Raw genomic sequence first — 24780 nt, 5'->3', positions numbered from 1 at the left:
GAGAGGTGAATTTCACGCTTTATACCAATACTAAATGTGATTTGTACACAAGAGTTTAGTCGCTGAAAGCACACTGAGGCCATGTCCTGCAATGATGCTTCCACGTGAGGTGTACTGAAAAAGCAGCCATAATGTGCAACACTCAAAAGGCCCTACATCACCATCTATATTACCGGTGGATCCGTCGGTGGTATCTGTGCAGGTGCATTATATAGCAAGGTGGACATTATGTATGTGTAGAGCTAAAAATTTGACGATTGATTTGCTATTAATTTCATTTTTAGGGGGCAAGAATATATTGCAGAGTAGAAGGTCATCAACATCGCAGGTGAACCTAGTTTTAAAATTTTCTAAATCGGCAATGTGGTTTGAAACATCGAACGTCAAAAACGCGTATTTGAAAGCTCACTGAGTTGGCTTTCCCGCACTGCATATGCATAAAATGGCACTGCTGCACATGGTATCATTGCCGAAATCAAGTTTCCTTCTACACCATCAAATACACAAACGTTATCTATATTTGATACATAAAAAATGTGAGCGATGCCATTTTATAAATATGCAAATCGGGAAAGCGAACTCAATGAGCTTGAAATGCGAATTTTCGGCATTCAATATTTTGAACCACTTTGTCGATTAAGAAAATTTAAGTACAAAGCTTACCTTCGATGTTAACAGGCGTCAATTTTGCAATATAAACTTGCCCCCTAAAATAAGAAGAAAAAAGTTCATTAGTTAATTTCACTTTATTAATCATCTAATCATTGATCCATACATATTGCTCGCCTTGCTGTACAATCCACCTACACAGAATACACTGAAGGATGTCTCACTGTTTTTAAAATGAAAATCTGTAAACATTAAAAAAAAAATCAGCCAATATAGAGTGGTGAAGAAAGGACAGACTTATATTCCATTTCATACATAGCAGTCAATGCTGCCAAAGTTAGCACACCTGTTCGAGCAAGCTAAGTCCACACCCAAAAAGTAGTTTGCCATACAACCAAAGTGAAAATACAAGCATACTTCGCTTCGACAAATATGAAGTACCACATTTTTCTCCTGCGACTCATTGAGACTTCAAGGAGTAAGAATGAAATGTGGCAGTGTGATATGCATCTGGTAGGGCGAATTGCTCAGACTCCATCAGCGCCTAAAAAGCAGTGCACACTCGGTGAAAGTTACAGCTAGAAGGCCCAAACACTAAGTGCCTCATAGCATCAGTAGTGATTCCCAATGCTAGCTCTTCCATTTTATACCGCTCTTTGTTTTTGTCCAAACAGCCACTGAGGCTTTGAGAGGGATGAACGATATTTGGCGGAGTAATTTGGTTTCATAGGTGCACTACTTCCGCAGCCTCCACTGCATTGCCTGCTGTGTAAGAAACGGAGTATAGAAGTGACAAATACAAAATGACACACTTGGCTTGTATGCCTAGAGTGAAGCGGTAGCCTTTAAACTGATGTTCGCTAAATTAAATGTACTGTGAAGAAAACATCTCAGATCAAATACTTCTTTTAGGCAACTTCTTAGAAACAGCGAAAGTTTTACTAGGCCTTGGTTTGAAGCAACATGCAGTCTTTTTGTGGTCAGCTGCACCAAAACTGTTGGCCTATGCTGAATTTTTTTCTTGATCAGTGCTGCTAATGACTGAAGAAATGACGTGTGCACAAAATCTGCAACATCCAACTGAAATTTCGCATGCAATGTAGGCCATTCATGAGATTACTGCTCGTAATGCAAGACCAAATAATAACTAAGCTTTTTTCTGTCCAATAGTCCACATTCCAGAGTAAGCCTAAAAGTAACACTGCCTTTGTGAACAAACCTTGAAAAGAGAAACTAATGCTCACAGCAAGTTTTCCAACAAACCTTCTGGCTGTGTGGTGCTGTACACACACCTCACTGCACAGCATGCGCAACATGCAAGTGGTAAGTAGATGAACAATGGTGAGAAGGGAGAGACAACCATTTTTATTGCCTGTGAGCTGTGTTCTTATAGAAGTCTTGCAAACCATATGATGGCATTCCGATTTAACATATCTCTAAGAACAATGCAGTCTGGTAAAGTGACGCCAGCACTTTGGTGAACAGTGCTTCCAATGAGGAACACAAGAACAGGAGGAAAGCAGGAATACATATCTCCAGCACTGCTCCTGCACTGTGATCTAACAAAAAATTTGCTCAATCAAATGACTATCTTGAGCTCTGTATTCTAGAAAAGGCTGCTGTTCTCAAGACTGGCTGCATATTAGCAACTTCCAGGTGGGTCATGAAGACCATATGTGCAGGCAGGTACATGGCAAGGCTAAATAAATAAGAAGCAATTCCCACCATGTTAGGTCATCTAGCCCAGTGTGCATTCGGTGAATTTTACATTGATCACCTTAAAATCACTGCAGCTGGATTAAGAAAAATCATGCAGTCGTTTCCACATGTGTCCTGGTTCCTCTCGTTAAGTGATGCCGATGCAGCTTCTGTGTTGGCACTCACTACATACAATGAATACCTCACATCAAGTGCTATGGTTAAAGACTGCCACTGATGAAATTATATCCAAGAGTAAGAAGATCTTGTCCGAGATTGCAGGTGATTGCACTTATGCTTGCAGGCACCACTGTTTTGATGTTGTCTAGCATGACGAGATATTCCTTGGGGCACTTAGTTAAGGTTAAGGTAAGCCACTTTTAAAATGCAATACTTTTGATAAAATTATTCAATTTTTCAAATTTTGTTTCATCAAGATGCTGATTCATTCCTGAATGAACTGCATGAAAAATTATATTCATAATTAACACCATTACAAAGATATAGCCAAATTCGTAACCCCCTGCGTACCTCGCAAAACTGAAACGGAAGTTTTCCTACCAGAAAAAAGCATAATTTTTGTGTTAATTACTGTTCCTCTTTATTTTTCAGTTTAGACTTATAATTACTGTTTCTTGCAATATATGTCTACTTTTGATTGTATTTAATAACTAAAACACTCATAAAAGTGACACAGGACATTTGGAACACATTGGGTGGTTATGTCAGGATAGCAACACTGAAGTTTGGTTTGTATGATGGCATGTGTCCTTTCAATAATGGTAACAGAGGTTTGCTGGATATTCTGAAACACTCCGGCATCAAACCTGGTCTGCACACACAAAAAGCTTGTCTCATAGGTGACCAATAGCGTATATTGGAAATCTTCCTTTTGGTCTACTAATGCCCCCCCCCCCCCCCAAAAAAAAGAACAAGGGGGAAAAGAAAGTGAGCTGCCACACGAGCAATAAGGCAAAGCAAGACTAAGAAGGAGCTGAGCTATGACTATGATGAATTTTATGTGTCTTTGACACTTGTTTGCGGCACTTATCATCAGCCTGACTACGCCATCTGCAGGGCAAAGGCCTCTCCCATGTCTCTCCAACCAACCCTGTCCTTTGTCAGTTGCGGCCACTGTATCCCCGCAACCTTCATCTCATCCGCCCACCTAACTTTGTGCCGCCCCATGCTACGCTTGCCTTCTCTTGGAATCCACTCTGTTGCCCTTAAGGACCAGCGGTTATCTTGCCTTCACACAACATGCCCTGCCCAAGCCCATTTCTTACTCTTGATTTCGACTAGGATGTCATTAACCCGCGTTTGTTCCCTCACCCACTCACCTACTACGGCATTTGTAGTTATTCCTAATCTGCTTTGTCGTTTTTCTCAAAACTGACTTGTCTGCCATTCCTTCTTAAGTGAGCAATCCTATCTGTATCCATGTACAAGATTTTTTTATTTAAACTTTGTGCATTTATTTCTTACATATCTAGCTTTACAATGAACCACATTAATTAAAATAATGCAATTTGTCTTTTACTGCTGAAATTTCTGTCAGTTGCCTATATGAAAATTATTGTTTTTGGTTGTTCCACTATAACACAATGACAAGTGATGGTATCATAATTATTTTTGTTTATTGCACAGCTCCTGTCTTTATGCGTACAACAGCAAAAGAAATTTAATGACTTGCGATTGACTTTTGCAATTCGACTTGTGTATTCATTAGAAAGCAAGAAAATCTCTTTCAGCCATAAAAAAATCGCACTATTAATTTCCCACTGATCAACACACGCACGCACGCGCACACACACCCACACACCCGTGTGTGTATGCGTATGTGCGTGCGTTTGAAAAAGCCGTGATTAAAAATTGAAACATCAGCCACATTAAGCCTCGGTCATGTTCAGGCAAAAGTCAAAGCATAATAAAAGACACTGCAAAAAGTGACCCAGCCTTCAAACATTTTGCAAAAGCATGTTGTCAGCATAGAGTTCCTCAATATTTCTTGGAGGGAAAGCTGGTGCTGCGGTAGTTCATCCAGCCTGGAGGGGCACAGGAATGCGGGGATGATCAGGTTTCATACCTCGCTTGTCTATTCTTGGGCATGAAACGCAGATTCAGCTGTAACAAGACTCGTCTCAAGGCAAACTTCGAAGAAACACTATAAAAGCTTCTATACGAGCCTAACAATTGCGTTAAATTTATTCAAAAAGTGAAAACACACTATTACAACAATTTAATAAGCACGCAGAGGAAAGCATCACGCTGCAGCTACTGATTCAGAAGCAGAATCCACACTATCAGCGCGATACGAGCCAAGCAAAACATGAAACCTCATTTTCCTGGAATTCCTGCAATGGCTGAAATGCTTTCAGCCCATATATATCGAAACTTCAGAAATTTGAAAAGGTTAAAATATTTTTTGATATAAGGCGCTTTTTTTTTTTTAATTTAAAAAACAACCTTTTATTGGTGGAAATATTTTTCTTAGCACAGACTTTTGAGCTGTACTACAATGTAGGATATACTTAGGTACATTTGCTACCTGTTACACGCGGTAAAGATTCAAACACTTGACATTGACTTAAACACACATTTCTCATCACGTGCGGTGGTTTTCTTGTGACAATGTGCAAAAATTATTTGTTTTTCTTGCATAACTGCAATGAAGTCAGCAAGGTAAAATCTAAAAAAGGCATCTAGAGAAGACTGGCCTATCTTCTTAAATGCACACACCACAATCTTTGCACAGGGAAAGCTTAGAGCCCCTTGAACCTACCCTAGCGAGCACACCCTTTTACACAATCAACGTTTACAGTTAGGGCCCATTCACACTTGTCTAAAAATCTGGCGACCGAATCCGTGTCGCTCGCCGGAAAAAGCTAAGACCTGTTCTCATCTGTCTGCCACACCGCTGCTGTTTCTTGCTTTTCCACACACTTCCCGGCCACCACGTCACCGCTCGCAGCGTACATAGATGTGGTTAGAAAAGAGCATAAATCGACGCTATGTCCCATAACCATATGTATGCTTACATACGTTAAATGCAGGCACATTCCCACTTTTTTTTCAGCCTATGCAAACAGACATGCAATGATAAGGCAAGCCTAGTGGCACCATCGGCTTGTTAAGTCGGGAACCATTACTGTCAACAAACCGACACTCCTGTTTAGCCTAGAAGCGGCAGAGTCATCACTATAGATAAAAAAAAATTAAGCAAATTTATCACTTATACGTTTTTTATAGGTGAGGCGAGACAAAGCGAAAGACGGGTGCCCCATTTATGGCCAGTGAACGCACTGTAAAAGGCAGCAACAACGACGAATTCAGTCCGAAGCGAGGGGTTTACTTTGAAGGGCGCCGCCATGTTTTTCACTGTGGAATTCTTCCAGCAGCGGAAATCGGTCCTGGGATGATCGGCCTCGCCACGCCGCTTTCCGCCCTGGTAGGCGTCAAAAGCGGCCGAATCCGTGTCGCTCGCTGGATTTTTGGGCAAGTGTGAATGGGCTCTTAGTGCACAAAAATGCAGTATTTTACATGTCGGATGCTAGGTATATATGAGTTAAGAAACTGGCATTGACAGTGGCGTCTCTTTTCTCTCCAGGTAATATTGAGAAACTCTATGGTTACCAGGACTGACTTGCTCCTACTAATTTAAAGGAATGAGCTCATACGCATAGACTGTGCAGTTCAGAACCTGTTCTCTAAACTTTTTGCTGTTTGTGCATTTTTGTTCTTTTTCAGCATTAGCTTCAACACTCATTCTTGCAATGACTACCAAAAAAAAAAGAATGCAATATTTACAATTAGAGCTACAGCCAGAAGAGGAGAAGGTGGAGGATGACCGGGCTGAATTTTTTCTGAAAAAGTGGCTGACCTGGTATATAAAAAGGAGCTTCCTCCTTTCTCTTATCCCCTCTTTTAAGGTCCTGACATATTTCAACCTGGCCCCAAACAATGCATCACTGGTAACAGCATGAACAAAATGAGCTAGCAACATACCCTATGTCTCTTTCACTTGCCACAAACTTTTGGAAGCATAATGGCAGTAATGCTGCACTTCCAACTGCGTAGAGGATATGGCGTACAGAAGAGAGCGTGAGGGCAGTGAAAAAAATCTAAATATGCCCAAATCAATAACCTTGATCAGTGAAAAGAAAGAGATCACAAGAAATGTCCACAATGATGGTAATGCGTCATGCAGAGTTACATTTCTGCTAAAGGGGCAGAGACACCAAATTTTTCGTTGCTTGTTTTTTTCTTTGGAATGACATATGCGTAAGGCATTAGTAAACATCACCATTTGTATTTAACTCTATACCCCATAAATAATTCATAATTTATTCTTCTGCCATGTAGATTTGGTTTTGGTTTCAGCTGCTGCATGGCACCTGCGACATTGAAAATAGGTTTGAGATCAAGCGAGGGTTACAAACACTGCAATATAAGAGCTGTTTCTTTACCTCCGGTAATTTTAGCTCTTGGGGCAGGCTGGTGTAACAGTTGGAGTGAATTAAAATGATGAAGCAGCAATTAAACTGCAGTTTCTATACGTCTCACATAATCTCAAACCTACTAGCAAAGTTACAACCACCACTTGCCTGCCAAAACTGTAGCAAACTACATCGGAGAAAAAATGAAATTATAAATTACTTGTGAAGTGTAAATAATTCCGCGTGGTGATATATGTTTACTAGTGCCACGCACACCATTGCAAAGATATACATGACAAAAATTGCTGCTGTTGTCAAGGTCACATTACGATGATGAGTTTGGCAAATGACACCAACAACGATGTCACCAAACCAGTAATGTGTGTTGGGAAGAAGCAGAATAGAGCCTCCGTATGCCAGAGGCACTGCTTATGGTATAGGTAAGTGTTCTACACTAGATTTTCAAATTTGTGTAAGAAACTGCACTACACAGCCAGTCCAGATCAAGGAATATATATATATTTTTTTTCATCATTTCTGACATATGGCAACTACAAGATGAAGTAAATTTATTATGCATCAGCCAATATCCTCTATGGCATACATCATAAAAATTTACACAGTGAAAAACCTCCTTCTGTAAAAGCTTTCCAAAAATATGCTGCATTTTGTATACAAAGCTTTTCTTCTATGCAACATACAATGCTGCAATGAAGACCATGCCTCAAAGTGGTAACTACTGTTTAGTGCAATACTGTTTATCTCATGTGACCTGTCCAGCAAATACTAAGAGATGCACTGTATTTGATTATATATGTACAAAAACCACATCATTCCTCTGGTTATGACTAGATGCACACCGGTGTCCTTCCAGCACCTTCCACAACGTAGAATGCCTGGGTTCCAATTTGGGCTGGGCTGCGCAGACACAACAAACTCCAATGTAAAGGAGCCAGCCATTCACATGGTGCCATTCTCATGGCACTTCTTCATTCAGAGCTGTGCTAGATGTCTAATCTGCGTGGAACAAAGAACAGGATCACCACACCACAAATTGTGAATTAAATGTCTGCTGTGCCTAACCCACGTAAAAAAAAAAAAAGGATGCCTGAGCACTTTTCTCATACACATTAAACATTTAAGACAGCCTCTATTATTTTCAGTGCGCTAGCACTAGAGCTTCCACTCAACTGCCTGGCTGTTGTCTGTGCAGTCCCTCTGCAACCTTGCACAGCTGGGTGGCTGGGTGCCACCTGCTTGGTTTGCAGGTGGGCCACCTCGGTCACGTGACCCTGCAACACCATCACAACCTGCACACCCACACACTGGATTGTGAGCTCATTGCCCACTGTGGCAGGTGGCAGTTCAATTAACGATTGGTTGTGAAAGGTTGTCCAGGAAGTGCAACCTGGGTCTCACAAGCCCCACAGTGGCAGCGCTTGCCTTCGCAGGGTAGTGGTGCATCGCTGAACTGTTGCAACACTGCGCCAGGAGTGGTATGAGTACTTCCAGCGACCTATGAATGTAAAGAAAAGAATGACCTATTCCGCATATATGGGCATTAATCCATTAACATTTGGCTTAATTATCTCCTCCACTAGTAGTGAGCTGTGTTGAAAACCTGCTTTCCCCCGTTCGTGGCCGACGCGGCTGACCATCATCACCGTGCGTCAAGCCAGCACCAGCTGGGCGAGGAGGGAAGTTTCCCTCTTGGGGTAAGCTGAAGCAGCGACGGGAGCGCCACCTCGAAGGCTACGCAGAGCTCCGCAGAGCTGTTGAGAGTCTCTTCGGGATGATCCAGTTGCAGCCGCATACTCTCGTCACCTTCCGCGGCAGGCGCAAGGGGACCTGTCGTGCCTTGCCACTGGACTTCTGGTTCCAGGCAGTGAAGCGAGCGCAGCAAACGCGCACTCTCCTCACCTCCCCCAGCAAATGCTCGGGGATGGTTTTGCTTCAAAGAATGCGGCACGCACGGGAAAACCCAGCCACCATTGTTGGCGTGTACAAACGTTCGCCGCCGATACCCCCAAAGTAACGCCACTGCCCCAGCCGGTAAGTCGGAAACCCTTTTTATATTAGCCTTCTATTGCCGAGGAATGCCTCATGGATGTTTTGTAGCTAGCTGGCCTGCTCTATGTATTCATTGCAAGTGTAATAAATATCATATGAGAGTTCACGCTTTGTCATCCTTCCCTTTGTTCTCTTGAGTACGAACCCCTCCGTGGTCAGCGAGTCGGGATGCTGCATCCACGGAGTGGAAGTGCGGGGGCGGAAGGCTTGACCCCCATATTTCCACAGCTAGCACGAATGCCCCCACTCTACGATTCGCAGATCTTTGTCTGATGCCTGCGTAACCTTGAAAACCGAGCCTCGACCCGAAACTGATGTGAAAGCTAAAATGCTAGCGCACCTAATTCAGATTTGGCCTAACCATGCTAAATCGTCAGTCATTTTAAAAATTTTCGAATAATAGCTGCATGACTGGGGAAGAAGTTTTCTTAATGCGGGTCCCACATAAATGGGCCTTGGAGTGGGTGCTCACATAAAATAAGAGGGACCAGCACAGTATCGCTGCCACTACTTCTTCACCACGAATGAGGATGGAAAATATTGGTAGTTTTTTCATCAACACCATAATTTAATCACTGCAACTGCAAGACCACAAAGTAGACGGGAACTACAAAAGGTCAGTTAAACTTTCAGAAACCTATTGAAACTTTCAGAAACCTATTTCTTATTAGTATGCAACTGTAAACTGTACAAGTTTTACTAACAACAGTATGAATTTTCAACATAATTTTTATGCTCACATAATAAATGTTAATGAATTAGTCGACCTAAACTTACATAGTGAGTAACATTGCCCCATTGATGGTCATTCAAATGGCAGCGTGTATTGCAATTGGTTACTGTAATCATCAATGTATATTGCGGCACATTTTAGGTATAGACGTCTTGCATCAGGTGCTATTCTGGGAGTAAACCCAGTAAACTACAAACTTAGTAAACCAACTACAAACAGTGTGTGGCTCCAAATGTATATAGTACGCACCATCATCATCATCATCAGCCTGACTACACCCACTGCAGGGAAAAGGCCTCTCCCATGTCTCTCCAATTGACCCTGTTCTTCGCCAGTTGTGGCCATCGTATTCCCGCAAATTTCTTAATCTCACCCGCCCACCGAACTTTCTGCCGCCCCCTGCTACGCTTCCCTTCTTTTGATATCCACTCCGTTACCCTTAAGGACCAGCGGTTATCTTGCCTTTGCATTACATGCCCTGCCCAAGCCCACTTCTTCCTCGATTTCAATTAGGATGTCATTAATCCACGTTTGTTCTCTCACCCACTCCACCGGCTTCCAATCTCTTAACGTTACACCTATCATTTTTCTTTCCATAGCTCGCTGCGTTGTCCTTAACTTAAGCTGAACCCTCTTTGCTAGCCTCCACGTTTCTGCCCTATAGGTGAGTACCGCCATTCATGATCTGAGAGAACCTGCCATATGCGCTCCACCCCATTCTTATTCTTCTAGTTATTTCCCTCTCATGATCCGGATCAGCTGTCACTACCTGCCCTAAATAGTCATATTCCCTTACTACTACTAGAACCACGCCACCAATTGCGAACTGCTATTCTCTTGCTAGACTGTTGAATATTACTTTGGTTTTCTGCATGTTAATTTTTAGCCCCACCGTTCTGCGCTGCCTGTCTAGCATTCATGTCCTGAGTGACTTAGCAAGGCAATGTCATCAGCAAATCGCAGATTACTTAGGTATTCTCCATTAACTCTTATCCCCAACTGTTCCCATTTCAGGCCCCAGAATACCTCCTGTAAACAGGCAGTGAATAGCATAGGCGACATCGCGTCTCCATGCCGGACACCTTTCCTTATTGGAATTTTATTGCTGACTTTATGGATAGCTATGGTAGCTGTGCAATTGTTATAAATATCTTCCAATATTTTCACATAACACTCTTCTACACCCTGATTCCGCAATGCCTGCATGACTGCTGAGGTTTATACTGAGTCGAATGCTTTCTCGTAATCAATGAACGCTATATAGAGGGGCTGGTTATATTCTGCGCATTTCTCTATCACCTGATTGATAGCGTGAATATGGTCTATTGTCGAGTATCCTTTACGAAAGCCTGCCTGATCATTTGGTTGATTGAAGTCTAAGGTTGTCCTGACCCTACTAGCGATTACCTTAGTAAATACCTTGTAGGCAACAGACAATAAGCTGATCGGTCTGTAATTCTTCAAGTTCTTGACATCTCCTTTCTTATGAATTAAGATAAAGTTAGCGTTTCTCCAAGCTCTAGGTACGCTCGAGGTCACAAGGCAATGCGTATACAAGGTCGCTAGTTTTTCGAGCACAATCTCTCCTCCATCCTTCAACAAATCTGCTGTTATCTGATCCTCACCAGCTGCTTTCCCCTTTTGCATTGCTCCTAAGTACGCACCAAAAGGTTGCTAATCACACTCGTCAAAGATGATGCAATCTACCAGGCAGAGCCACATAACACTAGTACTCCTGACAAATAGCACAGATGCTCAAATATCTCCACAAGTGTTTCAACCTCTTTTATACTTATAAGCATGAAAATGGTTTATGGTTTACGGGGGTTTAACGTCCCAAAGCGACTCAGGCTATGATGGACAAAGTAGTGAAGGGCTCTGAAAATTTCTACCACCTGGGGTTCGTGTACTGTGTGTGCCCTGACATCGCACAGTACACGGGCCTCTAGAATTTCACCTCCATCGAAACTAGACCGCCGCGGCCGGTATCAAACCCGCGTCTTTCGGGTCACCAGCCGAGCACTATAAGCACTGTGCCACCGCGGCGGCTCGCATGAAAAATGAATATGATGATTTTAAAGATTCTAAATAATACTTACTGTTGTACTTTACAGCAATGCCTCCTTTCATTTTTTTCGCAGCTGAAAGATGTTTGGAAGATTTGAGCGGGCATTTGTAGGAGGTACAGTGAAGATTTTGGTCATCTTGCGCTTCATCTCCTCCATACTTGCCATTGGTGAGCTGAGTGAAGGGGCCCTAAACAGACAGAATAAATAAAATTAAAAGGGCTACATAAACACAGCAAATCAGAACAGGCGGCTTAAGACACTATGTGCTAAGAAAAAATTCAGCGTATTAACATGCCACATGGCCCACAACTCATTCCATAATTCCAATTTTTACAATAACCATCAGGTAGACTAATACAATGCTCTCTGTTCATAACACTATCAAACATTCCCTCGGCTATATTTCTCATGAGGTGCTTAGAACATTTACCTAAGAATATTTATAATATTTTTTACCTGCAAGAGCTACTTCTGGGCTAAGGGTGAGCTGCAGGAAAAAACATCAGATTAATTGTGACTACCTTGAGTTTTTTCAACATGCACCGAAAACTCAATGCACAGGTGCTTATCTTCCATCATAATGCAGCCACTGTGTCTGGGATCAAATCCATAAACTGATATTCGGCAAAAGGATGCCACAGCCACTAAGCCACCACAGTGGGTCGTATTTCGCACATAGAACCACTTGTATAGTAAGCACATCATTCGGCATTTGCCTCTTTCTTGTCAGACACTGCAGGCCACACTCTGACCTACAGACAAGAGCGGCCACTTTAGTAGAAGACCTGTGCATTGGCGGGAGCTTTCTGACAGTTCCCATGGCCTACACGATCAAAAAACTTTGTTATATTGAAAACTACAACAAGTACATATGGCAACCATGCCTGAATGCATTAAATTGACGCAGTAATGAAATTAATTTTAAATAAGTAGGCAGGCTTTGGTGCTCACAGTGAAGCATAGCACCTAATAGCAACAACAGATCAGATGATTTTCCAACAGCCTCAAAGAAAACAATCAACACCTTGAAAAGGTGTGGCATAGGAGTCTGTTCAAGCATCAAGTACCATTACATACATGTTTGTGCTGAGTTAAAAACATTAGATGAATAATCCTGATTAAGGAGGTCACTTTTTGTTCATAATGGGGAGGAAGACTTGTTCGTTCCATTCCCAAAATTTTCTGAGCTTCAGGAGTGCCATGACCTCGGAGCTACACAGCTCAAAAGCAAACTCTGCAGCCTGAAGACTTTCTACCATGTCTGTGCTTTTCAGTAGAGAACAGTGTTTCAAATTATTTCAGACTGCCGAAGCATTCACAAAAACGTCGAGCACAGGTATTTCAACATTTTGGTCCCATTTTAATGTGCACTCTCATTCACCAAGTGCTCAAGCATCAACATTCGACAGTTCCAAAGTAAGTGCACTGCAAAGGAGCGTGGACATGCAAATGGCAGTATGCCTTCAGCCACTGCTGGCACTTATCTCAGGCCCAATATTAACGTGAACCTCCACCCTGAGGTTGTGTTTGGAGCATAGTTAACTGCCACTGAACCCTTCAGGCAAACATAAAAAGTAACTTTTCGCCTAAGTAAGTAAACAATATAACAGCAGTGATCACAGCATATATCAAAGTGCATTCATTGGAATCACTTTTCTGGAACAATACAAAACTTCTAGTGCATGTCCGCCGCGGTGGCCTAGTGGTTATGGCGCTCGGCTGCTGACTCGAAAGACGCGGGTTCGATCCCGGCCCCGGCGGTCGAATTTCAACGGAGGTGGAATTCTAGATGCCCGTGTACCGTGTGATGTCAGTGCACGTTAAAGGTGCACTGCGACGTAGATAAAGCATGCGGTCTTTATTGTTTATATGCAGAGTAAGGGACATTGTGAGTCCTGAACACGCACTGAAATCGCCGAAATCGTAATATTAGCTATTTGAATCTTCGCCAGAAATGCTTGTTTTGAGCCGATGGTGTCGCAACGCGGCGGCCATTTGCGGCAGCAGAAATGAGGTGGCATCCAGATTGGGCGCTGCCTTTCTGATTGGTTGGGCGTCCAGTTTGAATCTTGTTCCTTTATACTCGCGAAATGGATCCAAAATATTAAGTTTCTGAGTACTAAAAGCTTTTCGCATACCACAAAAACTGGAAAGAAGCAGGGAAAGCGAACGAAAACTAACAAGAATAAAGCTAGGGGCGGCACTTTCCATTCCGCTTCAGACCTTCGTGGAGGCCAGCGCTGTTCAAAAAATGTGGAGTCAAACCACACCAAGACAGCAGTGAAAAAAAAAAGCCAGTCGACACACCTTGCCCAAAATTGTGAAGAGGAAGCCCAGACAGGAGGACAGGAGACGGGAGGCGAGTATAAGGGGAAGGGGAAGGGGTACTGCCGATAGCCTTCCAGTCTGACTAAAAAAAAATACATCGGGGAGCTTCCTTTGTAGTTAGTCGCACCTGCCCCGACTATGGCGATGCGTACACGAGGGGGAAGATGCCGTCAAAATGCGCGGCTGTCAACAGCCCCGACAAAGCAACAATTGCATGCACGCTTCCGCTACGTGTGCGTTAGGCGTGGTTCTGATTGGTAGCGCCAATCTCTGCACTGGGCGAGTGAAATGGGCGAGTGAAATGCGTTTTCATCTGAGCTTTTCGTTTTGAATTTTCAAAGTGGAATAACTTTCGTTTGCATGCTTCGATTTCAATAATTCTTTTTGCCCTGGTCTCTGGAACGCATGATGAACCTATTTAATGATATTAACCGGTACTGAGGAAATCATCGCGGTGCTCCTTTAAAGAACCCCAGGTGGTCGAAATTTCTGGAGCCCTTCACTAAGGCGTCCCTCATAGCCTGAGTCGCTTCGGGACGTTAAACCCAGATAAACCACAAACCAAACTTTTAGTGCATGCTAATTATGACGCACTGTGTAATTCAATGCTCTTACGATAATGCCTAGAAATGGTACAAACCTGTCAGATTAAGTTTGTGGGGTTCAACATTTAAAAGCTGTAGATGGGCTATGAGGGATGCCACAGCAGGAAGCTCCAGAACAATTTCCAACACCTGGTGTTCTTCTGTGTCCCCTGACATCACAAAGCACATGGACAGTTGTGCGTAACGCCTCCACTAAAACGAAACTATGGTGGCTGGGATTCTAATCAAATGAGCACTAGTAATTACTCAAATTGCTGAAATCCGTCGGATTAATATGTGCCAGCACATTGTTCATTACTTATATCATTGCACAGTCCTGAAACATTTTGTGATTCCTAGCCAGAGCACTGAAGAGCTGCAAGTGATAAAACAATTCCAGTCCAGACAGCCCAAGAACTCACCTTTCCCGGGTGCAATCCAATTTGGCCTCAAAGTCTGCAATCATAGCTGCTACTGCTGGCTCATGGCCAGGTGCAAATTGCCTAGCATCTTCCAAAAGACTACGCAGGCCTGGTAAAAATGCATCAGAGATTGCATGCTCTGAGATGTCTGGAAGATGCAATCAAGGTCAAAAACCTCCCTTTGCTACAGCATGTTTCAACCCATCTACTCGCATAGCTGTGACGGACAACACTGTAATGCACAAAAACAGCAAATGCACAACAGTGGGCAAATAAAACATGAATGGCAGAGTGCATGCCTGATACTGCCTGCATAGTTGTCATGGGAGTCACACAGGAATGAAATGGCAGCGCAAGGATGTGGGTCCCACTTGGATATGCGAGGCCATCACTTGTTCCATGCATGTTTTGCTGCCTTGCTGCTGGTGAATAGCATCCACCATATCCACTGCTACTTTGCTGGCGTCACCAGCAGATGTGGAAGCTTTTTGCACAGGCAAGCCAAGCAAGCAATCAGCTTCCTGGTCTGTACTAGTGTGCAATTGCACTAGTCATTGCCACATGAAAAGAACAAGCCACAGCAACCAATGGAGATACTGCACCACTGTAGTGGTCATGGCACATGTGATGCATGTGATATCCCAGCAGCACCATGAGGGAACGTATTAAGATTGCTTTTGAAGGTAACCACGTTTTTGAAATTCTAAAAACTGATATGGATGTTACTTACGATGGGCTACACGCCTCTAATAATTAAGGAGCCTAACACTAACAGTTAAAAAGTTAACTATTCAATATTAGTTGATCAGCCTGCTAATTAGCATGTCTTAGCTGTATTCTGATGTACAACACCGCTGACAAATATGTTGAAAAAGCACTCTTATAACTAGAAAAGCCTATTTTTGAAAATTGTGTAAAGTCTTATGTGAAACACCCTGTATAACGTTTGTAGCATTAATAATCACGGTTTAATAAATGACGTTTTATTCTTTTTACTACTGGAGCAGGACCTGACAAATGGAGAATAACTTTCAGAAAACGGTGACAATGACGTTTACTAATAACAAACAACCCTTGCTATTCAAGTATGACTACGCGGAACACATGCTAAAGAGTGTCTGCAAATTAAGTAGCTTGGTGCAGTATTCTGGTCTAACCTAAAGCGGCGTAAGCATTTTGATGTTATATGCGCAAATTGAATAGGTGTCAGTTGTGTGGTGGCCTCATCATGTGCAGGACAAAGATAAAATTCAGTCAGTGGAGAAAAAAATGATCAGATTCATTTTCAATCACTACTATCACAACTTTTCTTCTTCAGAGCATTCCCATGTCTTTTTTCCCAGTATCATCGACGAATGTGTGATTGGCACACCATGCTACCCAAAACTGCGCATTGCGCCCATTTCATTCGTTAGTCAATCTGCACGTGATGCGCGAAACTGATTCTTTGAACACCCCACCATTCGGGTCATTTCTTGATTGCCATAAATTTTCTATCTTCTCATGCACAGTTGCAATGGGGAATGAATTTGATGGTTCTTTGCGACAGCTACCACCTGCATAGTTTATAATGCAAATGCCTAGTAATGCACGATGATTTCCTTTTGTTCGCTCTGTGTAACCACTTCTGCAGTGTCTCAAATCTGAGACAGCAGTATTTGTAAATAATAAAGAAAGAATTGAGGTTTGGATCGCATGTAATGTTTCTCTGTGAATATTAGCTTCAATACTAGTGTATAAGTACCTGTGTTGCTGCTTGTTTACGAACAGACAATGGAAGGGAAATGAGGGGCTCGTGACACACATATGAAGGAAGCCAACAGCCACTGATACCAAGGAGCATGCGGGAATGTTTCTATTCTTAATAGTGCAATTATTTTATCGCTTATTAAATTTCTTATTAGATTATTATTCGATTTGAGGTTCCTTTCCTTCTTTTTTTGCAATAAACCGTTAGGCCACAGAATCCAAGCGAACTTGAATTAAAGACAGAGAAGGCTGTAGGCAGAAAGCAAACAAATGACTCCTTTGTGTTGTGTAGTACTCTGACAGATCACCTACAATGGCTGTCTTCTTCACATTTTGATAAACAAGCAAAAGTTTTTTGTACATAAATCAGCTAGGGGCAATATATATGTCTAAAAGAAAAATGTCAGAATATTTGATCTATCTTTGCACAACACATATGTGGTGCTAACAAAGGCCATTGGACAGGAAAAAGTTGAAGCACTTCACTGAATCAATTACTTGTTTTAGCTAACATGCAGAGTCACAAATTATTATTTTTTTTTCAATAAAAGGTACACTAAAGTAGTGAAAACTAAAACACGGAATACTGTCTTACAGATTTAGAACAATTTTCATGTGATACATTAAGATTTCCAGTTAACCCACCCATGGTCTCAGCAGAATCAGTTCCTTACACTAGCCGGTCTTAGAAGCATGGAGGCTCACCACTGCAACCCTAAGCACGACAAACTCGGTGCATCGTTTTCTAGAAGTGGTCAGGAAGAATGGTTCTAGAGTAACTGAATTGTTAGTGGTATTTAAGTGCATCAACTTTAATAATGTCTGCATACTCATAAGCAGTGCTACACAGTTCAGTTACCAGCAGCCGGCTAAGAATCACAGCATATTTATGAAAACCTAAAAAAAAAAAAAATTTTTGTTTAATAAACGAGTGCTAAAGATGTTTCCTGACGACATCCTCTGGTTTGTTATGGAGCACATATGGGTCCTTCATTCAAGGATTTACACCCTATTATAAGGCACCAACCGCTTGCTTCTAGCACACAACAGTAAGGAAGGGTAAAGAGTCCAGCTACTAAAGGATACAGGTACAGGACAATGTGCTGTAGGCTTCAAGAAGCAGCTCCATAATTTGTGCCCTTGATGAGTCATTTGGATTCTGGTTGTTTCTCATTGCCAAGTTGGCAAGGTGAGGCAATATAACTGGAAAATTTCAAGAAGTGCAAAACACACACTGAAAATATATGGCTCTGCAGAGCACAACACACTGCAAAAATATAAATAAGCCCAGTGGCTTTGTAGTTTGTTCTCATTACATCAAAATAAAATGTCAACTCTGTTCACTACAGGTAAAGATTTGAATTTTATCACCAAAATATATGGGATACAGGGCTAAGAAGGAGACCAAAGCAACGCTATAAATTGTTTCAAACACTTCAGGCTCTTTACTTTGTATCAAACCCATGAAAACAGGTGCTTTTGGATCACACGGATCATGCAAAGCATTAAAAGACTAATGCTCACAACCATCTCCTCTATAGATTTAATGCATTAGAACATGCCTGCTAAAAGAGCGTCAAGATTCCTTTCAGAGTCTGAAAATACACAAGTGTGCACTGTTGCATGACACTAAATGTCAAGAACAACAAGCCAAAAATTAATTAGTTCTCTCGTTCTGGTCTGCTAGCCTACACTCTGACCTTCAACATATGTTAAGGTGAATAAACAGGGGACCAACGTAAAAGCCAAAAGCAGAACTAACAAAACATAAACACAGGCTTAGTTTACATTATAAACAATAGCAATGTGCCAGTACAGAAACAATTTAAACATGCTACAACGCCCAGAAATGCATAGTACTTCTGACAAGTCCAGCTCGAAGTGAATGTAGCTGGTAACCAAAAATCAATGCAAAAAGTCTTACCTGTGAACATTAAGGAAAAAAAGAAGTTACCCTTTTGATAGTAAGCAGCCAGTCATTACTGATCCCTATTTCAAGAGACTCATCTGACAATGTCAGACTTAAATAATATCCTATTAACATTATGCTCTAGAATTTACTTTCCAAATTCATGTTTTGAATTAAAGAGCTATTAATTGCTCACAAAAGATAGCCAATGCCTCATTGGACACCTTAAGTGAAAAGAAGTGTACTATGCTTCTTTTTCAGACAAAACAAATTAGAAATTCACATTCACAGAATGAGTCACACAAGATGCCCTTTTAAGGGCTTATTATTATTATTATTATTATTATTATTATTATTATTATTATTATTATTATTATTATTATTATCAAAATGGTAACCTCACATTAAAATGGATTATTATTAACAATGCGCTCATTTCATGGTTTTACCAAAGTGATGCAACAGGCCAAGGCACCTTCCTCTGTAACTGCGATGTAACACTGTAATCTTTTCTCAGAAAAAAACAAAACAAACGTAATGGACAGCAGCAGTAGTATTGCTTGTTTCTTCTTTAATGGCAAATAGTGACTCTGGTATATCTAGCTGGCTGCACTACCTCTTCTCAAACCAGATGAGAGTACTGTTCTGTTAATGGTAGAATAAAATGACAACTGTGCAAATTTTAAGCAAGAAAAAGCCAAAGGTATGAAATATAAATTTTATACTGTTTGCATAAATATATAAACCCCAGTTTGTCTCCAAGAAAGCCTAGTGCAACTAAAACCACAGGAATATAGAAGACTTACATTCATCTCTGAAGCGTGGTTCTGTATGGGGGCCTAAAGATGCAAACATGTGTATGAATTCAGCCTGCATAGAGTGGTCATCTCTGTGTTGAGGGTCTTCAAGAAAACTCTGCAGCTGCATGAAGGCTTTATCAAGCAACTGCCACAGAAAAAAAGAAGGGTGGGGAGTAGAAGTAAATGCGAGGTTCTACAATTTGCTTATTTATTGATGCCTCAAATGCTCATAATTCCTTGAGCAACAAAAATAAAATGCATTTTTCAAAGTATAAGAGCTAAAGGACAGCAGGAAGGCATGTCAAAAATCCGACTGCACTCATAGAACCGGAGATGAACACAGGAATTTTGTAATGATACTTCATTTTTGTCGAAGGGATTCGTGGCAGATGCCACAAAACTATTTGCACTGAATCTATGTAACAAGCCCCTAATAATATAATATCACACAACTGCATCCTCTGCTTCATAAGCTATGAATACAATCAGAACGTTACTACATTTCTGCACAGCAGAACTTTCAAACCGCAGTTTCCTTGAATGCACATCAACACCATTGGTGAGAAGGATGGGCCTCTTAACATTACTGCTTTATTACATTTACAAACAGTGCTATTAATGCTCCAGAAATACTGTAAACTGGAGTACCACTAGCATTCATTCATGCACCCTCCCTATATGTGATAAGCATTTGTTCCTGCTCCATTAAAGAAGCAGAAGTTATTTCATGCTTGCACACAGATCTGCCTTAATGATTCATGTAGAAAGACACAAACTCTAGGGTGCACCCACTTTCCAGTTTTGTTGTCAGTAAACCTTCCTACTATTCAAAGCTATCACAGCCGGGAATTCAACAGCTGCCCACTTTCTTTTTTTTCAATTCCTCATTATTTCAATAAAGAGGCAAATGTGGCATGTCAGTATTTATACGACCGTAATGATGACGATAGAGAACATGAGGACCGTCACATGATAGTTTGTGCCCCCTATGATATGGGCGAACACAACGCTACATTTTGTTTGCTTTCGTGCAGGACTGCTTTCTTTAGAATGCGTACACCTAATGCGTGTGAGACTCACTCAATTCGGTCCTAATTGTGCCAACTGAGCACAGGTCCGTAGTGAACCACAGATGTCCTGAGCTATTTCAAAGCTACCAATGCATTTTCAGATATGATACACCATTCGTTATTTAACCTAAGAAGTTATCCTTCCGTTCAGAAGAATGTAATCACTACGCTTCGAAATAGTAAATTTTAGTGCAGATTTGAAGATCACGGTATGCAACTTTCCTTAGCCCACATGGCAGACTCAGCAATACCTAGGCCCTCTTTCACACAGCCTCAGTGCCAGAATTTTTTCAAATCTTTAGATAACCATTTTTGATGCCAGTAGTAGCGCCAAGCCAGGATTAGGGGTGTGCAAATATTACTTGTTTGAAATCGAATCAAAAAGTCAGGGGACACTTAAGGGTATGATGTGATAGATTCAATGGGTCCCTTCAACGGCCCGGTGTCCTCTTCTCGTATCACTTCACAGACATGGGCATTGTCCTTTATATAATTTTATTTTATATTCGTTAATTTTAATTATTATTTTTTTTTAAATCTACCGCAAGACACACAAAGCCTCCCTTCAACCAAGTCTAAATGGTCAAGAGGTAGCGGTTCAAGTCCTGGGCTCGGCCATTCTTGGTTTATGGGGGTTCAACGTCCCAAAGCGACTCACGCTATGAGGGACGCTGTAGTGAAGGGCTCTGGAGATTTCAACCACCTGAGGTTCTTTAACATGCACTGACATCGCACAGTACACGGGACTCTAGAATTTTGCCTCCATCAAAATTCAACTGCCGCGGCCGGGATCGAACCCGCGTCTTTCAGTCCAGCAGCCGAGCACCATAACAACTGAGCCATCGCGGCGGCCGGGCTTGGCCAATCTTCCTTTCAGTGCAACTGCTTTCCTTTCTTAGGCACTACGTCATGACACTATGGACTAATGAGGAATTCTGCAGTGACGTCATTATAATTGTACTGTGTGATCGTTATGGGGTGTTTGAATTACCCGCACGAGTCCATGTGGTTGTGACGTAATGTTGCTCTAGACCCCTATTCCCTATTCTCTCGACACAATGCCTATGCTAACAACTACGATGGTTTCTTCGCTGAATGAAAGACACTTTTAATGTTCTTGTTTTAGTATGATCAGGCAAGGTTTGCAACCAAATCAAATGTGAACAGTGCAGTTATAAACAAATCGAATACAAATTTAATAGTGAAAAGAAAGAATGAAATACAGATAGAATATTTGTGTGATTATTGACTTGTGCAAATATTCATACAAAAATGAATATTCATGCAAAACAGCAAAGCACTACAAGTCATGGAGTTAGAGCTGTAGCTACCGAAAGAAGCAACATGAAGTCACTATACTAACTCCATGATCGTTTTACCACATGCATAAGAAAATTACTTTTGGGTACTGATGGCCACATCGAATGAACTAGCGCTACATCCAAGTTGAGAAGGACGAGAGTTTGAGCCATGGCCTTTAGATATTGGGCATAAAGGCAGGATTTGATAAATATGGCTGAACCGTCACATCTCCCAATCTTTGAGGCCCAATGTACAGGGTTAATCACACTTAGCGTGAACACAGCTCCGCGTGGCACCACGCTCCGCGCAGCGCCGCTTGCAGCGCACGCAGGAAGTGGCGGTGGATTCTCGGGCATGCGCAGAGAGCGTGATGGGCGGGGCCACCAGCGCGCCGTCTGCTACTGTGCGTCGTCTGCTGTCGTGTGGAGTATCACTGCGAAGAGCGCTTGCCTGAGGTGCTGATAGGAAACCGTCGACTGTTTCAGACCGATCAAAATGCTCGTTACGCAGCACACACTTCTCCACAATTTGTACTCTTTGCTCCTCTGGAACACGAGACATTACGACGTGCTCCTGTGTTCACAGATTAAATGCTACTGCATTTAGGGGCTGCAATTTCTGACTGAAAGCTGCCAGTGATAAGTCGATAACTGCCTAAAATCTCTGCAAACTCATCAAACAATCTTTCCGCGAGTGCGCCATTCTGCAGCTCATTGCGCTGACTCGGCTGGCCAGCTGCCAGCGGCGCTTGGTCTCGATCAGAGTGATAACCACGACGCCTCTTTCTGCCACATCGAGTATTTACCCTTAATAGCAACGCCTAGCATTTTTTTCGTGCAAGCGCGCTACATGCAGCCACCGTGGTTTTCGAAGTGATCTAACCTCACCATCAGTGCCGACTCTTGGCCGAGACAGCGCAATGATTTGAAGAATGCGGCACTCCGCGTTGCGTGATGATTTTGCAGATATTTTTTTAAGCCATTTGCTTGTCTTTGGTGGCTTCTAGTCTGGAAACTCAGGTCAACTACATTCGCGTGTAATGATCACTGAAATGCAGTAGTACAACTCGGAGATAAACATGCTTCGTGTGACAGTTTCATGCACCGTTCTCGTTTGAAATAAAACAAAGAAGCAATTCGAACTCTTTTTTTTTTTTCCTCACTGCTCTTGAGAGATAGGCGAGGAAGGGAGCGCGTCATGCGGCTGCCATTCACCAGCCATTTCGCATTCCTACAGTATGAAGTCAGAGCCATGCAATTGCCTTATTACACGCCGAGAGAGTTTTAGTAATGTTGAGCTCCCGTTTTAGAGAAGTGTGTGCTGCGTAACGAGCATTTTGATCGGTCTTAAACAGTTGACGGTTTCCTATCAGCACCTCAGGCAAGCGCTCTTCACGGCGATACTCCACACGACAGCAGACGACCCGCAGTAGCAGACGATGCGCTGGTGGCCCCGCCCATCGCGCTCTCTGCGCCTGCCCGAGAATCCACCGCCGCTACCTGCACCGTGTTCACGCTAAGTGTGATTGACCCTGTACAAGCATTACGAATGCCGCCACATGAATGGACCGCACTGTGGAGCTGCATCCTCCTTCTCGCACAGACCAATACAGCGATGTACTTTGTGGTGACAGAGTGGATGCCATTTTTAGAACAGCTGCAGCCCAAAAAAACTATGGCTTGCCCTATTTGAACTTCATGCCAATTATCTGAAAAATATTAAAAAACCTGAGAACAGATTTGAGTCATTCTGAATAACATTTAACATGCACTATTAGACTTGTTCAGTGAATCGAACAGAAGGATATTCGACGCGCTGTAGAAAAATTTTGGATATTCGCACGCCCCTACTCAGAATGATGTCAGATAATTAGATTTAAATTGGGATGATGAAGCCCCTAACCTTTCGCTACCACACCACAGGCCATCGGTCATATATAATTGACATTTTGAACCTGCCACCAAAAATTCAAGTCTGCACTCTTGGACAAGCTGCACCACCTAGTTTGCTTCTATAGCACAATCTGTTTGGTTTCAGTTTTGTTTTTTCATTTTCTAATGCAAGGAGGCGACATGAAAAATTAAAATTAGACGGAATTTCTGCCGTGGCGGCGAATTCCGCTTGCCTTCGCTGCCGAATGCCGAAGCGTGAGCGCGCCATGAGAAGAGCGCTGCTGCAAACTGATCACACAGTTTTTTTCACTTGGCCCTCGTGGTCGCCTGCTTCTTAGGTCTGCTGTGTGGATGCTGTCGCCGGAAGGGCCCAACCGGGCCATGCGCGGTCGACCCCACGTGACCGGTCCGCAAACCAGTCCGTGGCCTGCCGCCTGGATACACCTTAAACAGTGCCTCCGACAGCAATTGCGATGACGCTGGTTCTGCCCCTAAGCCAGTGACCTCCGCACAGCCATCGCAGCAGTTGACATTCTGCATATGTTCCTCGGGAGTTCGACCAGAACTTCGGTTTGCAGTTGGACGGCATGGAGGCCACGATCCTGAAGTATGTACTCGCGAAATGTGTTCAGGGAACACTGGACCAGTTCTTCCAGCAGCAATAAATCAATTTGCCGATATTTGTATTTTTTTTTGTTTCATCGTCCAGACATTATGAAATAGTGGACATAGCAAAGCGATTTCCGATTCCCGCCGACATCGCTATAACCGGGCTAGACTGTATTTAAACTTTTTAGCTATCAATTTCTGGCTCTGTGCAGCGGCCTATTTTTGTTTTGCTTGTATTCTTATTTGGTTACCAGCATATTTAACCAATATTTATTCGGAAAGTTTTGCACACACAACTCCGGTGTTTTTGTCATTTGAAAACACAACCAATAACCTATAATTTGATGCATTACAATATTCAGAATTTGCCACTTCTTGAAGAAATAATTTTCAATTTAAAACACTCAAAATGGGTCATATTTTCGCGGTAGTTAAAGAGTTGAGAAACCAGCGCAGAACATAACTGCTGCCCACTGCGAATCTTCATTTTAGAGTGAAAG

At 42.4% G+C, this 24780-nt stretch overlaps 1 protein-coding gene across 7 annotated transcripts in view; it reads right to left on the bottom strand.

Annotated features, from left to right (window-relative positions):
* Positions 1-3922: 3922 nt before the first annotated feature.
* LOC149351063 (RAB11-binding protein RELCH homolog) overlaps positions 3923-24780 on the bottom strand; it is a 131755-nt gene continuing 110897 nt past the window's right edge. For 2 of the 7 annotated variants that reach the window (XM_089580261.1, XM_089580259.1), the window contains exons 20-24: positions 19414-19552; positions 17785-17901; positions 14950-15097; positions 11646-11802; positions 3923-7760 (exon numbers count right to left, since the gene is read on the bottom strand). In XM_089580261.1, coding sequence (XP_089436387.1) covers positions 11673-11802; positions 14950-15097; positions 17785-17901; positions 19414-19552 — 534 coding nt within the window. In that variant the 3' untranslated portion in view covers positions 3923-7760; positions 11646-11672. Of the gene's footprint in view, positions 8260-11645; positions 11803-12071; positions 12103-14949; positions 15098-17784; positions 17902-19413; positions 19553-23320; positions 24274-24780 lie in introns of those variants that run through there. The other 5 variants (XR_016290499.1, XM_089580257.1, XM_089580256.1 and 2 more) reach the window with 5 other exon arrangements.

The sequence above is a fragment of the Amblyomma mixtum genome, chromosome 3 (assembly GCF_055824585.1).
Source record: "Amblyomma mixtum isolate Tamu chromosome 3, ASM5582458v1, whole genome shotgun sequence".
In the NCBI taxonomy this organism is placed as follows: domain Eukaryota; kingdom Metazoa; phylum Arthropoda; class Arachnida; order Ixodida; family Ixodidae; genus Amblyomma; species Amblyomma mixtum.
The sequence above is the reverse complement of the archived record's forward strand: the minus strand, read 5'-3'. Positions and strand labels throughout refer to the sequence as shown.